Source organism: Myotis myotis, unplaced genomic scaffold, assembly GCF_014108235.1.
Source record: "Myotis myotis isolate mMyoMyo1 unplaced genomic scaffold, mMyoMyo1.p scaffold_m19_p_15, whole genome shotgun sequence".
Taxonomy (NCBI): domain Eukaryota; kingdom Metazoa; phylum Chordata; class Mammalia; order Chiroptera; family Vespertilionidae; genus Myotis; species Myotis myotis.
The window spans coordinates 13,124,082-13,146,107 of record NW_023416319.1 but is presented as its reverse complement, the minus strand read 5'-3'; the positions used below and the strand labels follow the sequence as shown (position 1 = coordinate 13,146,107).

The following is a 22,026-nucleotide window of genomic DNA, read 5'->3' as shown; positions in this document are numbered from 1 at the left end:
CCCACACAGATGTTTTCCTTGCCGTAGGTAATTAGGACACAGCGTGGCTCTTTTCAAGCATTCTCGCTCTGCAACAGCTGCTGTTTGGAATAATGGAATCCCCATCCTCCCAAATGCGTGAGGATCTAAAGGAAGCTGCCTTTGACAGGCCAGGCTTGGAGCAGAGGAGCAAGGGTTTAGCTGCAACCTCAGAGCCTGCTTGCTTGGCAAATCCAAGCTAACACTTGGCCTCTTTAAATTCTGATCTGTGAAGTGGGGATAAAGAAGAGCCATCATTCCAGGGGCTGTGACACTTGTACTAAGTATGTTCGGTCCAGTGCGTGGCTGGACTGTGCTTAAACAGGTGCCTGTAGTTATGGAACTCCTCCCTCTTCCATTACCAGGACTGCTCACTGAGTCTCAAGGGAACCAACTGTAAAGTATTGTACAGACATTTCTACCAGAGTCAATGCTTGGTTTAGGTTAAAGTTTTCTTAAGTAACTTTTCAAAAAGCCATGAAAAATATCCTCCTTGAATAATAAATAGGTAGCAACTATGCTGGGCAGGCAGTGTAAGGTGGTGGCCAGGGCAGAACTGGACGTGACCTTGGTGTCCAGCGCATGGGCCAGCCTGCCTGCACCGTGTTGTCCTGCGTGCCCTCCCTCCTGCTGCAGTGACGTTCTAGATCCCACCTCTATCTCCAACAAACTATGTGACTCTGCGGTCACTGACTAAGCGATATAATGAAGGTTATTAGAGTTTTAGAACTAAAAAAAGGATGTCAAAACCAGACTATTACTTTATGCCCTGACAGGTCTTTATTATGCTTTACCCCTTAAAACCTGTTTCCTTCCATTCCTGCCCAGAAAAAGCTCCCTGATGCTGGCAAGTCTGTGACTTCAGGCCTTCTGCTATGTCTAAACAGCGTGTCCACTCCAGGCTGAGACCCTATGCTCATTCACAGAGTTCCCCCAGTTTGATCTGTCTTTTCTGGTCCTGTTGCCCTATCCATATCCTTCCTGGGCCTTCGTCTGCGGAGCTTCTCTTAAAGCTCAGGTAGACCACTCCCTTCCCAGCCTGCCTCCACTGATGGCATCTGCAGTAGCGTTAACCTCCGGATTAACCAAAGGACCTCTACTCTGGGTCAGGAACTATTCTAAATAGAGCACTTGCTTTTTCTTTTGTAACTTCACCAAAAATTGCACTCCAGACATAGGGATGAGATTTGTAGAAGCCCATATGCTAGTAAATGACAGAGCAGAAACTATATCTCACAGATCTCCACGACTCTATCTATTGATTCTCTCAGTCAACAAATCTTTAGTTAGCACCAAGCCTTTCCATATGCTTTAATACTGTAAAAGGTTAATTTCAAACAAAACCATCAACTGTGTAGGCAAGCATGAGTACTGTGAAGCTCCCTCCACAACCCCATTAATTTTTAACTTTAAGGAGAACATAACTCTGCAGATAAATCTTCTTTTTGTTCATTCTATGGTTCTATTATTTGTTTTAGAACATTCTTATTAAAATGTTCCCACCCAACACACACAGGTGTGCATGCATGTGGGCACACATGTGTCGACATGCTTGTGCTCATTCCCGTCAAGGCTCTAGAGCCCTCTCTGGCATGTGCCTGTTAGAAACTGAGATCTTCAAAAGCGAAGCTCTAGCCTTGGCCCCTGAAAGACTATGCAGAGGAGAAGACGTTTCTGTGAAAATTACTCACTTAGACCAAATGGTCTCCTTTGGTGTGAGGAGCTCATAGCAGTGGTTTCTTCTAGGAAGGCTCTTGATTTTGGTCTAGTGTGACTTTCTAAACCTTACCTTTGATTGTTAGCCTTTGGACATTCAGGAGGCCACGACTACTACAGAGAAATTTCTGGGATCATATTATTTCACGAAGCACAGGGTTAGAAATTGAGGACATGAGAAGGAAGACAGGGGCATGCCAATTCCCATGCAGGTGCCCTTAACATTGAATATCATACTTAGACTGTGGTAGTAGTTTGGCAAAGATCAATAAGGTACAATCTCTGCCTTCCACAACACTGTCACTTAAATAGACAAAGACATATGACACATTTTGCTGCCCTCTCTCTATTCTAGTCACCTGGCTTGCCTGCTATCCCTCACCATGCCAAGCAGGCCCATACTCCATATCCTTCACATGTCCTATTCCATCTGTCTCTTCCATCAGGCAGACACATAGCCCTCTCCCTTACTTCCATAAGGAACTGGCTAAAAGATCAAATGTCACCTTACCAGAGATTCCTCTGTTTTGTTTTTCTTTTTAGAACTTATCACCACCCGGCATTATCCATTTGTTTATGATCTGTCCCCCTAAGTAAAGGGTAAACTCAATGAGAGCAGGGCCTTTACAATGGCCCCTACTATCCATCATTCATGCCTAGAAGAGTTCCTACCAGAGCATACATGTCCAACAATATTTATTGAATGAATGAATAATAGGTCTGGAGTGAGCCAGACCTGGCTTCAAATTCTAGCCCGGAAGCAACAGCAAAACCATTTAATCATTGCAGGCCATGTTTTCCTCAGAGTTAAAATGAGGAAAATAACAACACGGCCTACTTCCAAGAGTTGGTGTAAGTAGTGCAGATGAGAAGTACCTCTTGCAGCATCCCAGGCAAATGATAGGAATACAAGGCATGGGACTAGCATCAATGTTGCCTGAGAACATGCAGGAAAGGAGGAGACGTCTAAGAAAGTACCCCAATCTTTATGATGCTCCTTTTTTTTTTCTTTAAAGCAAGAGCTGGAAGCATTAGGAATTTCCCAAACACTTGGACGTTGCCACACACACGTTATGTGAACTGGTGCTGCTGTGCACTGGGGGTCCTGAGAACCCAACAGAAACCCAGACCTCTGTCCTGGAGTTGAGGCTGGGGGAATGACAACTGTCTCTTGTGCATGTCCATCCTCTCATCCTCAGGATGGACTGAAAGGGCACAGGTCTCTGCACAGATGGGTGGACAGGCAGGATGCAGGGGAAACAGCACAAACTGGGTACGAAGAACCGGATGTGAGAGCTGCTCAGCTGAGCCTGTGGTCGCACGTCCCCACTCAGGTTTTCCATTGCTGTGTGTGGAAGCTCGTGTTACCTTATTTCACACTTTGCTAGTTAGTGTTCAAGTTTGTCTCTCAGCTACTAAATCAGAGAGGCCAAGTTGAAATCAGGAGTAACTGAGACCTAGAGACTTTTGCAGAATGAACAACGGGATCAAAATGACATTGCTAGAGAGAAAAGCAAAGTGCCCGGTGCCCCCGTAATAGCTAGTCCTGATGCTTGACATGAGGATTGGAGGACAGAGGCGCCTGTTTGGGTGTGGGCAAGTGGTGGGGAGCTATCAGTCTGAGGCTGAGCAGAAATGCAAACTTCTAACCTCTTCCCTTGAAGCTATGAATAAATTAACTGATTGAAAAACAAGGTAAATGAAGGCTCTGAAATGAGGGGTTCAACAGGGTCATTTTGCGAGATAGTGATGGGACTTTGGCAGGAGTAGGGGGGTGGTAATGTTGATATTTTTCAATTTTTATATAAATGCCAAAGTGTCCATCTTACCTAGACCATGAAAGAGAGTTTATATCTCTTGAAGGTTCACTGGAGAGGAGATATAAATAGCCAAGAAAAAAATAAAATAAAAATTCTTAACCTCACTCATAATTCAATGAATGCAATTTAAAACAATAAAGATAATGCCATGCATTCTACTCAGTAGATAGATTCTGTTTAAAAAATTGTTCATAGTGTCCTGGGTGACTGAGGGCTTGCAAACACAGACATTCTCATCTTGAGAGAGTGTACATTGATTTAACTATTTCAGAGGGCGATGTGACAACATCTACAGCATATATATATATATATATATATATGTATATATATATATATATATATATATATATATATATCCTCAAGTCCAGGATGCTGGTAACTTCTCTCTCAGCAGTGCTTGCTCCTTATGTAAGTTTGCATGTTCACGGGTGTATGTGTGTCGGCACTGTTTGAAATAGCCAAACATGTATGTGTCTATTAATAGGATAGCGACTTACTAAATTATAGTAAACTGTATAAGGAGGAATCTATGTAGTGATTTCTCATGAAGGGGCTAAATTTGTATGTGCTGATATGAAAAGAGTTTTAACTTGCGATTGTATCCACTAGCACTGCACTGGAGTAAGAGTTTTTCAACATGATCATCTGTGAGTGTGTGATGTATGTGTGTGCACACATGCATTGATCTACATCAGCCCTGGATACACTTGAGTACTGCTTATCCTTTTTTTGTCCTTGCTACCCTTGTTGGTATAAAAGTAATCTATGCTTATAGTGTGTGGGTAGCAGGTTTAATGTACGGTGTGCATACAAGGCATGGGTGGGTGTATACACATTCACACACTCACACATATACACACAAACACACACGTGTGATTTGTAAACATTAACATGTTTGTTTCCTGGATGAGGACCTGCCAATGTGTTCTCAGTTGAACGTGGGGACCAATAACAAATGCCATATTCAAGAAATATGTTCAAAAGTTTCCAATAATACCTCCTGTGATTGACTGTAATTGAGGTTGTACTTCAGCTTGTCTCCCAAGACAGAGGTGATACAAGAAAGAATAACATCCTTGACATGACTGTAAACTACAACACATCCAGGTCTCACAGCACAATGGGCATGACACATCTATGTCAGCCATAGACCCTTGTAAGCCAATGCTTCCCAGAGCTCACCTCCCTCACATACAGAGACTTCCAATGAAACAGATAGTAATTAAAATGTCATTTAGGGAGATGTGAAATGAGACTAACACGAACCTTTGAGTAACAAACCCAGATAAGCATTTGCAACCCATCCCATGGGGATGAGCCAAATAAGCAAGTGAACAAATTTTTCCTGTGTCACATGTCTCAGTGCCTAGGCTACAAAATCCCTAAACCCATTACAATCAGAGAAAGCAAACAAACACAACAACAATATTCAAATTAAAAAGTATTATATTATTTTTGCACATTCCTACAAGACCCATAACCTAGAATATAAACAATGAGTTCCATATACTTACATTATATACTAAATAATAATGAAGAAATAGAGAATCAAGATGGGTTTCAGTCAGGGAATGGGAAAGAGAAAACATATAGATATTGGAATTCTTGGAGCAAATGACTCTCAGCTACATTTGCTAACACCTTGCTGAGCTGAGCTCTTTCCTTCCTCCTCCTCCTCCTCCTCCTCTCTGTTTCTTTTACTTGGTGCCAGGGTTACTGTGTTGGAGAAAGATACCAAGGAAAAAGAGAGAGAAGGGAGGGACGGGGGAGGGGGGAGGAGGGAGGACATGAAACCGAGAAAATCTCATTTTTTACATTCGGTCAGGTCAGGCTTAGATCCTTTTCTTCAATCGGTAGGTAATTTTTTTTCCTGCTTTGTTTTGACAGGGATAACTTTTCAAATTAAATCCCTTTATTGAATTTTCACTCTTGAATAGTTTCTGAAGATGCTGCCTTTGCAAAAAAAGTAAAATAAAATAAATAAAATTAGAACTGATATATTTCATGCCTCGTGCAAGCTGAGCCTGAGATGACAGTTTGACATTATCAACCTCCATGCCTGCAGGGAACACAGGAATAACGATGGGTGGGGAAAAAAGCGCAGATCAGGAAAAGTGATGGCCTTGTCGTTTTCAGGATATGGGGTTATGGGCATTAAATGCCACAAGCCAGAAAGTAGCCACGTCCCCAAAAGTTCAGAAAGGAAAGCAATCTAGGATTCCATCCAGAGCTTTGTAAACAAGGGTGTAGTCATGGGAGACAGACCCTGAAGCTCTTTCATTAGTTTGTATTATGGGACTTTCTGACCCTAAGCATGTTCCACTACCAGCATCATCAGCTTCACCAGGGAGCTTGTTAGGAATGCAGACTGTTGGGCCCCTCCTACATCAGAATTTACATTCTAACAAAGTCCTTAGGTGGGATCTGTAAGTGAGGTTAGGTAGCCAGCTGGTTACCCTGACACGTGGTCAACTATGCATTCATTCATTGAATAAATATTTATTAAGCTCCAATAATCATGGAAATGGAATGTGCAATTAAAAACTGAGATGAGCCCTAACCGGTTTGGCTCAGTGGATAGAGCATCGGCCTGCGGACTCAAGGGTCCCAGGTTCGATTCGGTCAAGGGCATGTACCTTGGTTGCGGGCACATAACCAGTAGGGAGTGTGCAGGAGGCAGCTGATCGATGTTTCTCTCTCATCAATGTTTCTAACTCTTTATCCCTCTCCCTTTCCTCTCTGTAAAATATCAATAAAATATATTTTTTTAAAAACTGAGATGAGCACAATAAGGAAAAATATTAGAGTTGGATGAAAGCAAACAAATTGAGAAACTGGTTTGGATTGGGAGTTCAAGAAAGACTTCCCCTGGGAAATGATACTTTCCAGGATTTTGTTATAGTTCTCTGGATTTACTGGATGCTATCTTTAGGGGAAGCTGGTTGAAAAGTCCAGGGGAACGTGACTATTCTTTACAACTTTTATGTGAGTCTAAATTTATTTCAAAGTGAAAAGTTAAAAAAAAATAGAAATGGATGCTTAATTTGAGATCTGAAACACTTATAGCGATTAATTACACTGAATTCATCAGGGAAGCGGGGAGGGCATTCCAGGCAGAGGAAACAGCGGCATCTGGGCTTTAAACTAAGACCTAGAAACCCGGTGGTCCAAGACTTGAAAGCAAATTCAAGGGTTTGTAGGCAAGGAGTGAGGACAGGGTTAGAGTGAGATGCAGCTGAGGAAATGGCCAGGGACCAGCTTATGCTGCAGCTAAAGGTCAAGGTGAGAACTTGGCTCTTTATCGCCAGAGCAGTGGGAAGTCAATCAAAGCTCGAAACAGATGACAGGATTGCTTTTACCTTAGGAAAAGGCTGCTCAGGCTATTGGGTAGTAAGAAATGACCCTTGGGATCCAAGATAAAATAATCAGCTGCAGGGCAATGGAGGTGTCTCCACTCATTCTGTGCCAGGCACAGGGTGGGGCAGATGCCATAATATACCACTACCCTGCCTAAATTTAAAAAGGAGGAAGGTGCTGGTCCCTGACCTATCCTCCCATTGATTCTGCAAAGCATATATTCATTCTCCGAAAGGGAAGCAAAACCTCTAGAGATGCAGAATCTCATGGTGTGTGCAGAGTTGCAGAGCACATGCGATTTCTGAAGAGTCTGGGCTGCAGGGATGACCGGTGACTTTTGAGTTGTCAGCTGGTAAAATGCAGGCATCGCTGCTGTCTTTGTGTTCAAAGAGCTGAGGACAAGTAGACAGGTGCAGGCGCCAGTGACAGTGATGCTTTTGAATTTTGAGGGATACTTTTGAGATAGGAAATGTCTCCATAACTAAATTACCATTCTCTTGCTCCGTGTTGGACAACCTCTAACAGCCTCATTGCTTGGTGGTAACTGTAGACAGTCCATTCTCTTTCTCTCCTCTACGTTTGGGGCCTCTTTCTCCCCCTGTCTTTTCTTTCCTCGTCCCTTTCTTCTATGCATGTTCCTTTTCCCTTCGTCCTTTTCACCTTTAGTGCCCAATCTTAGACCTAGTGGTACCCCGTCAACTCTCAGACCTTCAGGAGAACCTCGGGACCAGAGAAGAAGAAGAAAAGGTATATTGCTGTTGTTTAAATATGTTTGTTAAACTTTCTATGACTTGATTTCCTCATCTGCAAAACAGGAACAACAACCCACAAATTGTGAGGATTCCTTGTGCTAAAGGAGATAAAGTGTTTACCATAATTCTTGGTCCAGGGTAAATGCTCTGTAAATGTTAGCTACTATAGGACACATTTTTGTTAACTTATTTAATTTATAGTGAAGAAGCTGAGGCGTAAAGGGTCTAAGTAGATTTTTCAAGGTCACACAATTAGTGAGCAGACTTGATTTTTCGACAAGGGTTTAAATTCTAGATTTGCACCTTACTTTCCTCTCGGTCATGTACCTAAAGCCATGATCTTCACATCATGTGGAGTCCTTCACTGTGGATGGCCTAGCTAGGGCTGCTCTGAACGCCTAAGGTGCAGACTTTGCCCTCCTGCTGCTTATCATAGGACACACAGGATGATTCTTCTCTCCCCTGTGCCCTCTAAATGCTTTGTGTGTCTCCGAACAAGAAAGGGAGGCATTGCTCGAATGACATCCAATAAAATAAGGAAACAGGAAAAACCAATCAAAACAACGCAGCAGCAATCACAACAATAAAACATGGTAGAAATAAGGAATTTTGACTTTTCACATTACTAGGAAAGCAAAAGAGCCTGATTGAATGAGAGTTGTCAAAAATGATTAAGACAATTCTGAATTACTAAAAGCTGGAAAAGTCCTCATGTCCAAATGAGTTGGATTATTGCCAACGATTATCCTGAACACAGACTTGGTTCGTGGTGGATTGATCAAACTAGTATCACTGTGAACACCTTGGAAAACTTGATTTACTTACGACCATCCACAGTTCTGGCCTCGAGATGCACAAGATCTGGTTCCTTGTTTGAGCCCATCACAGACCTAAAAAGTGAAGGAACATGAAAAGGAACATCAACCTTAGCAACTTCACACGTGCCTTAGAGAAGCTCAGCTGAGCCTGCGGACTACTGATGTCCACAGGATTCTAAAACCACCATCCTTGGGGCACATCTACCCTGTTTACTTGTAAAGTCTGACAGCAAAATTTCCACTTCACATAAAAACAATAATGAAACCTTTCTTCAGTGGAGTCCAGGTTTGACTCGGGCAGAGATACTGTGTGTTATTAGCCCAGGCTTTTCAATAAGTCCTACACATGGCATGTGGTCTCCAGCAACCATCTCCCTGACAGTGTATTAAACTTTCAAGACTTATCAGGCAATGCCAGGCAGGTGGTTCTAGCTGCCTGACTTGAACACTGATTGCATAGCAAAGTAATCTAATTAATTCTCTCATTTGAAATTTGCAGAACTACCTACTGCTACCCTATGAATTATGAAAACAAAACACATGACCCAACCAATGTGAATGCAGTATAGCAAAAGAATAACCATTCTCTTTACTGTTGGACCAATGTCAGGGACAAATACAGATGTATCACTATGGTATGTGCCCGAAACTATATGTGTAAATAAAACAAGGGCCTATTTAAAATGCCTCAGAGATGCATATTATGTAGTGTAATCTTGCAGCGAGCCATATTAAATCGAAAACAATTATTTTGTTACATAAGTAATACGGGTGATCATACTCTCTCTCAGACTTCTATACAGGAAGATGAATTAAATGTGGGACCGTCTATAATTTGCTCTCATCAGGATCTGCAGAACTTTCATTTAATTTGTTTCATTTCTACATGGAAATAGTCACATGCCTCAAAACTGCACCTCTGTCTGCCCTGAGGTAGTGCAGCCTGGCCATCACATCCATGCGAGAACATACCGATGTTACCCATGGACACAGACAATAGGTGGTGGAGGCCTGGGGGGAAAGGGGACAGGATGTAAGGATTCGATGGCAGAAAAAAAGGAATATATATATAATACTTTCAACAATAAAGATTTTAAAAAATACTCCTCAGAGTCAGGACGCAGTGGGGCCCTACCTGATGGGTCCCATCTCACTTCTGCTGCCCCATCTCCGGGCACTGCCCCATCTCCAGGCACACTGAAAGATTGTCAATCCCCCAAAAGTGCCCGCTAGCTTCTCAGCCCTCTGTAAGCCCCGGGAAGTTTCTGTCTTCAACTTGAAATGCTCTTCTCCAGTTTCACCTAATTTTCTTTGATTCTAATTTGAAGACACAACTGAAAGTCACTTCCTCCATTGACTATTTCCCAGTTACACCAGGAAAATCATTCTCCCCCTACCAACAAATATTTTGATATAAATCCTGTAAGAGTTCGTTATCATCATTTTTGTGTCCTCCCCAAGATCAAAACAGCCCCTTCTCCAACTTGCATACCCCAACCCACCCCCAGCCCCAACTGAGAGCTAGTGGAGATTTTTTTCTATATGTAGGCTTGAGCTATACTTGTTAAATGTTGAAGGAAAGAAGGAAGAAATAAATGAATGAAGGGACAAAGGAAGGGAAGAAGGAGAGAAGAGAGGGAGGGAGGGAGATTGTGTAATGGTTTGTGAGCTCTTCAAAATAAGTAAATTAATCATTATCCTAAGGGCATTCCCATAACTCTTCTTACTTGAACCCATTTTTCACAGCTCAAAGACTCTGAAACCTAGGTGGCTTAGTCTCTCTTCATCTTAAAATAAAATAAGTCTCCTGAAGGCCCTATTATCACTGTCAGTAAGTTTTCTGATTGATAGATGACTTGAAATTTAGTCTATGCTCAAAACATTAAGTCCTGCTTTCTTCTTCCAGAAAGCAGAAATGCCCTAATAAGGGTTTATCATTTACCCCAAAGAGATAAGGGCACATGCTTATGTGAATTTCATCACTGGAATCTGAATACAGGCAGACAGTGACACCTTCACCCCCATTTCAGTTAAGTTTTGCTGGAACTGCTTGTCCAGGCACAGTGGCCCTCCACTTCCATACTGAAGCATTGACTGGATCCAGAGCTGACCTCTTCTGACAAGGCCATGGTCACCAGCATTAAAAAGCAAACAAGCTCCCTGACAGGCCTCAAACTAGAAAACCCAATAGTTAACTGGTTTTGCAAATTACAACTGGGTAGTTGTTCACCTCCCATGTTGCGTGCTCAAAGTTCCTTCCTTGAAATGAGTAGCACCAGTTATTCCTAGAAGACTGGCATCCCTGAAACATGATATTGAAACTAGCAAGTGAACCTATCTGCTTGGCTTATGCTTAGTGTCCATGGGAGGCAAAATGATGACTCTGCACCCAGTTGCATCGTTTCACGTGCTCATGGCCCCAAATCAATAAAAGTAGTAGCTTCTGAAGATCTTTTGATGTGTGTAAGGGCAGCAGCTGTTGTTTCAAGGGGCTGTCCCTCTTAATTAAGGAAATGAGGCGGGGACAGCACAGAGGCCTTCGTTTCCCCAGCGTCTGCTGGGCCTAACCGGCTCCTGTACCCCGCTTGAATACTTGTCCATCCGTAATAAAACAAGTGCAACAACAAAATAAAACTTTCAAGCCAAAACCACCGAGTTTCCAACTATTTTTATTTGCTAATGTGCTCTCACCCATGTTCTTGCAGTCTAGGAGTACCTCGAGGTTATAAAGAATTATTGCTGCTTTTATGTGTAGCACTAGTGAATTCTCAAAAGCGGACACCAAGCCATGCTAAATGTCTGCGGAGGTGCTGGTTTTAACGGTCCTGGCATTGACCAGGCACCTTACAGAAGCTCACGGGTACACTGAACAACGTATCATTCTCTAGCCCATTTATAAATGTTGATTGGAACTGCAGTTTGGTGGTTTTCTGTGCATTTTAAGACCACATATTATACTTGATGATGATGATGATAGATAGATAGATAGATAGATAGATAGATAGATAGATAGATAGTTGCTAGGGGCTGGGGAAAGGGGAAATGGGGAGAGAATGGTAAGTAAAAGGGCACAAGCTTTCCATTTTGAAATGAATAAGGTCTGAGGATCTAATGTATAATAACATGGTGACTACAGTTGCTAATACTGTGTTTATAGTTGTAGTTTGCTAAGAGAGTAGAAATTATGGATTCACACTCACACACAAAAAAGTTAAACATGTGAGGTGATGGATGTAATAACTCAAAGTATCCTTTCACAGTGTACACATTATACACTTTAAATATAATTCTAGCCGAAACCGGTTTGACTCAGTGGATAGAGTGTCGGCTTGCGGACTGAAAGGTCCCAGGTTCGATTCTGGTCAAGGGCATGTACCTGGGTTGCGGGCACATCCCCAGTAGGAGATGTGCAAGAGGCAGCTGATCGATGTTTCTCTCTCATCGATGTTTCTAACTCTCTATCTCTCTCCCTTCCTCTCTGTAAAAAATCAATAAAACATATTTTAAAAAAATTTAAAAAAATGATTCTATTTGCCAATTTTACCCAAATAATGCTAAAAATGATGATAAACCAAAGAAAAACAGCATAAACATAAAATTTAATCCAAAATGTTCTCTTCATCTTATTTTCAGAGTGAGATGTCAAGAATGGCATCAAGCCCTAGCCGGTTTAGTTTAATGGGCTAGAGCATCAGCCTGTGGACTGAAGGGTCCCAGCTTCAATTCTGGTCAAGGGCATGTGCCTTGGTTGTAGGTGCATGCAGGAGGCAACCAATCGATGTGTCTCTCTCTCACATCGATGTTTCTCTCTCTGTGTCACCTCCCCATCCTTCCCACTCTCTCTAAAAATCAATGGAAAAATATCCTTGGGTGAGGATAAAAAAAAAAAAAAAAGAATGGCTTAAAGTATGTCTAACTAGTAATAAGTACAGAGTGTGGGGCACCTTTGCTTGATGCTTCTAGCCTGCCCTGTGCACATGTCCCAGTCATGCTTCATCATGGTTGGCTGGACCTCTTTACATAAATGCTTCTCTGATTTCTCTGGGCTCCAGAAAGGCAGCTGCTCATTTTTTATCAGTAAACTGTCTGTGCTTACCAGAGCATAGAGAAAAAAAAAAGTTTCCTCGATAAATACATAGGTAACACTTTTACACGGGTCCATATTTCCTATATATCTGATCCATCTGGTTGGTCCTTTATGGAAAGGTCCTTCTCTTCTTTCCCTTTGGTCAGAAAGAATCTCTCCATAAATATGAGAGGAAAAACGTGGTCCTTTCATGATATGAAAAGGCAACAGGGCGGCTGTATCTTTATATCTTCATATTGCCTTTAGGTCTATTTGAGAGAATTTCCTTATTGAACTGAATTTCACAGAAGGGAAGTCTGCAGGTCTTTGCGTGTACTTGCATCTGTGTCTAGAAAGCCTTCTGACCTCCTTCTACCTTGTTAACACTTACAGTTATGGCTCAGCTGCAGACACGTGAAGTTGAAAACAGGCTTCCTAGCAGGGGTGCCACTTAAGCTAAGCTGGTTCACTTTTGACACTTCCAGAACCATAGGCGTACATTTGCTGGCATAAATGAGGCCGGGTTTCAACTGGTGACTCATTTGTCTATCCCTCTTATTCACAGACAAGCTCAAACCTTTCTGAATTTCCATGTAGGCACCAAGCATGCCATGTATAGATACCCAATACATGTTTACTGAATGTTTTTGGATACAGAAGATGTGCACAACCAGCCATATCCGCATTTATCACTTTATCTGTGTGTGTGTGATATTTGGCAAGTCACTTAACATCTCTGTACTTTGATGTTTTTTCATGTATAAAATGAGGCTAAAATACGTTTTCCTAGAATATATATCTTAAAGCACTTAGCAGATTCCTGGCACATAGCAAGGGCTCAGAAATGCATCCGATTTCTTTCTTCTCTTCTTTCCCTTTCTTATTCAGGAGACAGATGGAGAATATTAATACTCATCTCAAAATTAAAATTAATGCTGGTAATAAAAGCTTCTTGAGAGATCACGGGTACCCTATTAGGAGAAATGATTAATCATCATAAATCAATAGACCAAAAAAAAAAGAGTCAACAGCTCAGAGATGAGGTACACGAATGAATAAAAACACTTATGCACTCAGTGAAACATCTCAATGCCCTATTATGTGATAAGAACAAGAGCTACAGATGCTCTGCCCATAGAAGCCTCCGAACTATGGAAGAGACAATAACCCAATGAGATGGGGTTCTAATATACAAGGTGCTCTTGAAGACACAGGATTGCTGTCCTTTCACTTGCAGAGAGAGACCTGGGGGAGAAGGAAGGAACAGGAAATCTTTAGAGTAAATGGACTGAATCTTAAAGGAGATGCAATAGAGAGGGGGTGGAAGAGCATAGAAGGTAAAAAGGTCCTAGGTCAGAGAAAGGATGATCCAGATAGGCATCCGCTAGTAAGTCAATAGCGTGAATCTAATGTTTTCAGAGGAGAGTAGTAGAAGATACAATAAAAGGCTAGGCAGGGGCCTTGTGTGCACCACGTTTAAGGTTTTGTATTTGATGCAAAAGGCCATTGAAGAAAGTTAAGTGCTCAAGTTTATAAACAACTGAAAAGAACCGTGTCCCCATCTATCTATGTGTAGTCCTACCTGTCAAAGCAAAGTGTAAGGGGAAGGCCCTCAGGCCATCCCAGATCCAGCTCTGTTGATGAAAACAAGACAAAGCCAGCCTCCTGTATCTATACTCACAGTATCTTCAGCTGGCATCACATGTAGGAGCCATTTATGAATAAAATCTGAGAATTACCAATGTCAAGAATGCAAACAAAACATCCCCTCCCTGGTCCAGTCCACTGTGATGTGAGCAACACAATGTTAGCTTTCTGAAATACAATCGCCAAATGCAGCCTTTGTCAACATGTTCTACAGAGAGAGTCAGAAATGTCACTGGCTTATCATTCTCCTGGCATTTTGTCCGAGTTTATACCAGTTTACTGTAGTGCTCAATAAATGCTGCAGAGCCAAAAATACCCTATGAGATAATGGCAGAGCAAGCATTAAAAATAAACATGGTGATGGGACAGCACCTGTTTATTGGGGTTGAGATCTGCAGTAAATGCCATAGAAGGAGTGAGGAGGAATCTGCAGAGGGACAAAGCGGGGGAGGTGGAGACACCTGTCTTCCTCTGTCTTGTTGTAGATGGAGCACTCCTGGTCCCACGGGTCTCTCCATAAACAAAGCCCCTTGAGGCAAGGGGTGCTGTCTGCTACAGAGGGAAGAAACAAAGTGCCCACAGGTATTAGCGACTGGACACCCTGACTTCCTCTTCTGTAATGAAGCGTTTCCCCTTCACTCGCCACTTCAGTTAGGCTCTCAAGACAGATATCATCAGGAGAGTCCAGGCGAACTCGGCAACTTTTATTCTTGAGCAAAGCAGCTTAGCCTGAGGTCTCCTCTCTGCCCATCTAAGGGAAATGGGTTGGAAAAAAATACAACACAATCTGAAGGTGTAATTTTAACCTTGACCTTAAGCCCAAGAAGCATGCTTTCTTTCATCTGATCTCCATACTGTCACACTGGTTACCCAGAAAGAAAGGAAATTATTATAGACAGACAAGTAAAAAGATGCTTATTTTTTAAAAAAATATATTTTATTGATTTTTTAGAGAGGAAGTGAGAGAGATAGAGAGTTAGAAACATCGATGAGAGAGAAACATCAATCAGCTGCCTCCTGCACATCTCCTACTGGGGATGTGCCCGCAACCCAGGTACATGCCCTTGACCAGAATCGAACCTGGGACCTTTCAGTCCGCAAGCCGACGCTCTATCCACTGAGCCAAACCAGTTTCGGCAAGATGCTTATTTTTTTTATTGCACATGGTAGTTACTGACAATCAGCATGGCCAACAACATTGAACTCAACCGATTCTGTATTTTGTCATCCTTACTCCTAGAACCAGAAGCCTCACTGTTAATTATATGAGAAAGAAGAAAGAAAGAAAGAAAGAAAGAAAGAAAGAAAGAAAAAAAAAAAAGAAAAAAGAAAAAAGAGGAGGAGGGGAGGGAGGGAGGGAGGGAGGGAGGGAGGGAGGAGGGAGGGAAGAAGAAAGAAGAAAGAAAGAAAGAAAGAAAGAAAGAAGAAAGAAAGAAAGAACGAAAGAAGAGAAAGAAAGAAAGAAATAAAGATGGAACGGGGTAGAAGAGTAACGGGAGGAAGGTCGAGGTGGGCTTAGTGGAGTATCAGGAGTGAGAAGAGAGGTAGAGATGGTCGATATGGTAGATGGAAGAGAGGAGAGTCGAGAGTAGAGAGGAGTATAAGTAGAGAGGAAACCAGGAATGGGGTGTCTGACCCAGAATGAAGGAATATATAATGCTTAGGAAGATTGTGGGAGATAAGGCTATTTGCCTGACAAAGTGTTTGATAGAAATAAAGTTGAGAGTTTGAAGAGCCATGCTTAGAAACAGGAAACATGCCTCAGCAGACATCAAATGACCAGGTCTAAATTGGTCAAGACAAACCATTCTGTGTCCATGCTCCCCTCCCCTTCCCTACTCTCCCTTGTCTGCATTTCCTGCTTTCTTCTTATTTCCCAATTATCTGGCTCCTCCCCTTGTTTGTCTGTTTTGGGAGTGTGTTTTTTTCCCCTGAATACAGATGAGGGGATCTAGAAAGACACCAGGGAGGATGACAAGATCATCCTCCTGACCCCTCGTTTGGAAATAATAGTGTGGATAAGATGCAGAGAAACACATTTAAAATGAAGAAAGAGTTTGGGGTGGAGGGAAAGAGTAACTCACAATATTTTTAAATAAGGTTTCTTATTATCTTTTTAAACTTCAGTGATATCATACCCCATGTATTTTTAGCAACTTGTTAATTTTAGTCAATTTATCTTGGAGACTGTGCCATGCCAGAACATAAAATTAATGAGATAGATCTCTAACTACTTCTTGCAATCTATTAAATGAAAATACTCAATTTATCTAAATACTGTCTATTGATTAACCGAAAGCAAAAAAAAAAAAAAAAGCATACCCATGGAAAAAGAGTTACTGGAGATACACATTCTAAATTCCTAATGGTAGCCACCTCTGGGAAACTTTAGAATTGGGGGTGATAGTCAAAAAGATCATTATCTTCATCAGCAATTTAAAAACCTTTTACAAGGAAGATGGGAAGATGTAGTTATGGATTATTCTCAATATTAGTAAATCTGCATTGTTAATAAAAACAAGAATATTTCTTCAGGCTGGGAAACAAAGTTCAAGAGGAGATGCAATCAATGTGTGCAAATCACAACAGGAAAAATAGAAGAGTAAAATTTATGTGAAGAGAAGATCTGGAATTTTCTCAAATCTCAGAATACTTACAACCCTGACACCATCTTACTAAGACTGCTAGGAAAGCTAAGCAGTTGAAGAGTGTGGCAGTGAAAGACAATGCTAAGGACACCAGGTACGTGTTCCTGTTCATCTTCAATTCAGACAGAGAGGAAGAAGGTGTGGTGGTCTTGTTTGGGACCAGAGGGGCCATATTAACAGGGACAAGGAGCGAAGAGAACCTTTCCACTACCCCTTTCTTTCCATTTCTGTTAAGGACAACGAACTGCAGAATAGAGGGTAGAGCAAATATGAGCGTAAATTAATGGAAACCTGAGCATTTGGATGTTGAAACTATCTGACCCAGAGAAATTAAATTCCATAAAAGAATTCCAAGAATGACACTCTCCATTTTTTTTTTTTGTTTGTTTGAACATATCAAGCAAGGGAAAAAATTAGCAGATGCCCAATATAGGATGTGCGTTGTAAGCTGTAGAAATATACTAGAGTATGTACATATTAACTTTAGAAAATATACACAAAATAAAAACTAAAACAGAAGCAAATAAATTAGAAATTGTAAAATTTTCTTCCCGCATTTCAATGAATCATCTTGTACATCTCCTAGGGCAGGGGTGGGCAAACTTTTTGACTCGAGGGCCACAATGGGTTCTTAAACTGGACCGAAGGGCCGGAACAAAAGCATGGATGGAGTGTTTGTGTGAATTAATATAAATTCAAAGTAAACATCATTACATAAAAGGGTATGGTCTTTTTTTTTTTTAGTTTTATTCATTTCAAAGGGGCCGGATCCGGCCAACCGGCCGTTGTTTGCCCACGGCTATCCTAGGGTGTTATTGCAGGTAACTTGCCTTGGAGACAATTGCTCTAGACCAGCCGTGGGCAAACTACGGCCCGCTGGCAGGATCCGGCCCGTTTGAAATGAATAAAACTAAAAAAAAAAAAGACCATACCCTTTTATGTAATGATGTTTACTTTGAATTTATATTGGTTCACACAAACACTCCATCCATGCTTTTGTTCCGGCCCTCCGGTCCAGTTTAAGAACCCATAGTGGCCCTCGAGTCAAAAAGTTTGCCCACCCCTGCTCTAGACTGAAGATGCCTGGGGTAGCCTTGACACTGAACAGCAGCCAGGAAGACAGTAAAACCTCAGTGGAATTTGTTAATGAGTGCATAGTATTGCCTGAACGCTGACAATGTGCCAGTGACTTTTCTAGGTGCTGAGGGTTTAGCAGTGAATAAAACAGAGCAAGGTCCCACCCCTCGTGTGGCTTATATTTCAATAGAGAAGATAGTGTGTATAAATATAAATAACTACATTAAAAAATATATTGTGTTTTTCATATGGTGCTGATCTGTGGCTGGTGTACATATTTTAAGTACAGCAGTTATAATATAGGCCCTGTGAGGCTGTGCCCTTGTTGATGACCTGTTCAGCAATAGTCAACAGCTTCGATAAGGATATTGTGTTCCTAGGAAATTCACACGTGACACAAATTCAGGGGAAAAAATAATGGTGAGATAAAAGAAAAGCAGCATTATCTCTGAAAGCAATTTACCTGCTCAAGGGCATACAATTAATAATGATACAATCAGATTGGAACCTACGCTTTCTAACTTCTCTACAGCTCTATGTATCACCTGTAAAACAGAATGATGACAATAAAACTTAATAAGATTTGTGGAGAGTATTGGTGAACGGTATGAGTTAAGGGTCCTTTAGAGGTGAAAAGTTTGCTGGAGATTAACCAGCCCTAAGCCCTCACGTCACAATTAAGGAAACCAAATCCTCAGGAGAGCAAATGCCTTGTTCAAGGTCACGCCGCTCACACAGGGTCAAGGACGGAAGCACAATCCAGGTTCCTGACTCACTCCAGTGATCCTTCTCATGGGAAAACTCAAAAGCCAAGAACCCCTTTTCTTTTGACCTCTTTGTATCTCAGGGAAATCGTGTTGACTCAGAAATCAATGTGTTTGTCTCACACTAATAAATATCGGATAAATAAATGGGGCAACTTCAGTTATGCTGACTTCCTGCAAGGATTATGTGTTGCCATGGTGTGAATGTTTGTGTCTCTCCAAAATTCAGATGTTGAAATCTAACTCCAAGGTAATGGTATTAGGAGGTGGGGGCCTTTGGGAGGTGATTAGGTTATGAGGGTAAAACCCTGATGAATGGGATTAGTGCTCTTATAAGAGAGACCAGAGTGATCCCTCACCCCTTCTACCAGGAGAGGACAAAAGGAGAGAACAGCTGACTGAAACCCAGAAAAGGCCTTCATCGGAACCCCCTGGCACCCCGATCTCAGACTCCCAGCTTCCAGAACGGTGACAGATAAATTTCTGTCCTTCAAATACCATCCAGCCCAGCCAACATGGCTCAGTGGCTGAGTGTCAACCTATGAACCAGAAAGTCACAGTTCGATTCCTGGTCAGGACACATGCCTAGGATGCAGGCTCGGTCCCCAGTGTGGGGTGTGCAGGAGGCAGCGGATCAATGAATTCTCTCTTCATTGATGTTTCTATCGCTCTATTCCCCTCTCTCTATCTCTCAAATAAATAAACAATAGATTTTAAATTTAAAAAAAAAAGCCATCCAGCCTGGGTACTTTCTTACAGCAGCCAGAACAGACTAAGAGGTGTGTTGGCAATTAGGGTAGTACAGGTAGGAACATTAGAGAGTTCCGTGTCCTTGTGATTGGAAACAGGCTGAATATTAAGTTTAGTTTATACCTGAAAATATCAGGGCTTCTAAGCTTGAAGTTGGAAATTAAATCCATCTTCACAGCAGAGACAAAAATTCCTGGGCTGTCAAAAGGAGCTAGTCTCCTTGGTACTTTGCTTATTTACAAAGCACCTGTGGAGTTCTGAGTCCAGGTTTGAAGGGATTTGCAATGGGCAAACACCGAGATGAGATCCTGTGAAAATACTCTGAAGGCTATGCCAGTTTGCCTTTGAACTCTTGACTGCTTGACCAAGAAAACCAATGTGATGATGACAAATACACCTTTTAATGTATCTTTTTTAAAAATATTTTTTTATTGATTTCAGAGAAGGGGGAGGGAGAGAGAAATAGAAACATCAATGATGAGAGATAATCATTGATCTTGCACACCCCACACTGGGGATCAGGCTCAAAACTCAGATATGTGCCCTGGCAGGGAATCAAACTGTGACCTCCTGGTTCAGGGGTCAATGCTCAACCACTGAGCAACACCGTCCAGACTTAATTTACCTTTTTAAAAGAAATTAATATTGTACTATGGGTGTAAATTCCTAAAGTTAGAGTTGAAAACCTATCGGAATGATGGAAAGAGGAGAGGTGGGAGAAGAGGGGGGTTTATAAAGGTGGGTAAACAGGGGAGGAGAGAGGACAGGGCAGGTGGAGGAAAGAGTGAAAGAGAAAATGAGGAAGAAAATATAGAAGAAAAAGAGAAGTAGATGGAAGAGTTGGAGACATGATGAGGATGACAAAGGGGAGAGGAGGAGGAGGAGGAGAAGAAGGAGGAAGAAGAGAAGGAGAGAAGAGATTCCATTTTCTGTGGCTATTCTCCAGTGGTCTCAGTGCCTTTCTGTTGGTTGTTGTCCACCAATCCACCTCATTGGGAAATATGCTTGATTGCTTTATTAATATAATTGGCATAATTGATATAAATCACACTTTTTATTTTTATTTTTATTTATTGATTTCAGAGGGGAAGGGAGAGAGAGAGATAGAAATATCAATGATGAGAGCAAATCATTAATTGGCTGCCTCCTGCATGCCCCCCACTGGGGATCAAGCCTGCAACCTGGGCATGTGTCCTGACTGGGAACCGAACTATGACCACCTAGTTCATAGGTTGGCACTCAACCACTGAGCCACGCTGGCTGGGCCCACACTGTTTTTTAAAACTCTAAAACTAGAAGCAATATGTCAAACATAATGGAAAGTGTGCTGAAGTCTAAAAAGAAAAACAACAACAACATTCACACAATCCTTCCATCTAGAAATAACCACCTTTAATGTTTTGTTGTTGATCCTTTAGTACTTTTTCTCTGTGTAGGCATTCCTTTTCTAAAAAATAATTTTTGCATCATACTAATAATATAACACAACAAAATGTACTATGGACATCACTGTTTTTCCAGCTGCACAATATTCTATAATATAGTTAAGTCACATTCTGACCATGGGGTATTGGCATTGTCTATACATGACACTGTGCTAATTATCTTTGTAGGTAAATATTAGCATGTATCACTGAACTCTCAGTTTTTCAATTGGAAGAATTATTAAAAAAGGGAATTTCACTGGCTTGAAGAGAACAGATATTTGTTTAAGACTCCTGATATATTGTCCAACTGTCTCCTGGAAAGTTTATACAAATTACACTCCTAGGAACAGCATAAAGCTGTCCATTTCCCAAGTTCTCACCAAGGCTAAGCATTACCTTCTCAAAAATTTAATCCATTTGATAGACTAATAAAAGCCATGCCATTTTTGCTCCAATTTTTATTTTCTACATGTGAGGTTAAATATTTTTATTTAATTGCCACTTTATTCTTTTATAAACTGCCTATCCATATTTTGCGTCTACAGAGATGGTATCATTCAAGGTTTTCATTTATAAGAATGCTTATTTGTTTAGGATAGTTACCCATTTTCTGTACCATATTTTTCATATATTTGAAAATAGGTCAGTTAGAAACCTGGATTCTTTGTTCAGGGAATTAAAATCACTGTGAAACAACGGAGGTCAGCACCCCTCAATAGGTTTGTTTTGTTTTGAGGGAGCAGCAAGTCTTGCATATTTCCTTGGCTAGGACAGAGAGGCAGGGAAAGGGAGAAGAGTTAGTGTGTGTGTGTGTGTGTGTGTGTGTGTGAGAGAGAGAGAGAGAGAGAGAGAGAGAGAGAGAGAACCTGTACATCACCCTCCTTATGGTGAAGATGCGGTGAGATGTCCAACTAAACAAAGAGGGGAGGATGCAGAACCACTGGGGGGAATCCCCACCTCTGAGACCAATAAAGGGAATGCATCACTGGGAAAATGCATTTACTTCTGAGATCTTCATTCCAGGTCAGACCCTAAAATATTCCTTTCAAAAGAACTTTATTAGGCAGAGAGGTTTTGCCCTTATTTAACAGCTGACATCTTAATGACACAGTAATATCTACCAGGAATTATCTAGCTACCAGCTCCAATCAAGGGCGGAGAGATAC

At 41.5% G+C, this 22,026-nt stretch overlaps 1 protein-coding gene across 4 annotated transcripts in view; it reads right to left on the bottom strand.

Annotated features, from left to right (window-relative positions):
* SORCS1 (sortilin related VPS10 domain containing receptor 1) overlaps positions 1-22,026 on the bottom strand; it is a 474,955-nt gene that overhangs the window by 123,845 nt on the left and 329,084 nt on the right. For all 4 annotated transcript variants that reach the window (XM_036336058.1, XM_036336055.1, XM_036336056.1 and 1 more), the window contains exon 6: positions 8,489-8,553. In XM_036336058.1, coding sequence (XP_036191951.1) covers positions 8,489-8,553 — 65 coding nt within the window. The remainder of the gene's footprint in view (positions 1-8,488; positions 8,554-22,026) is intronic.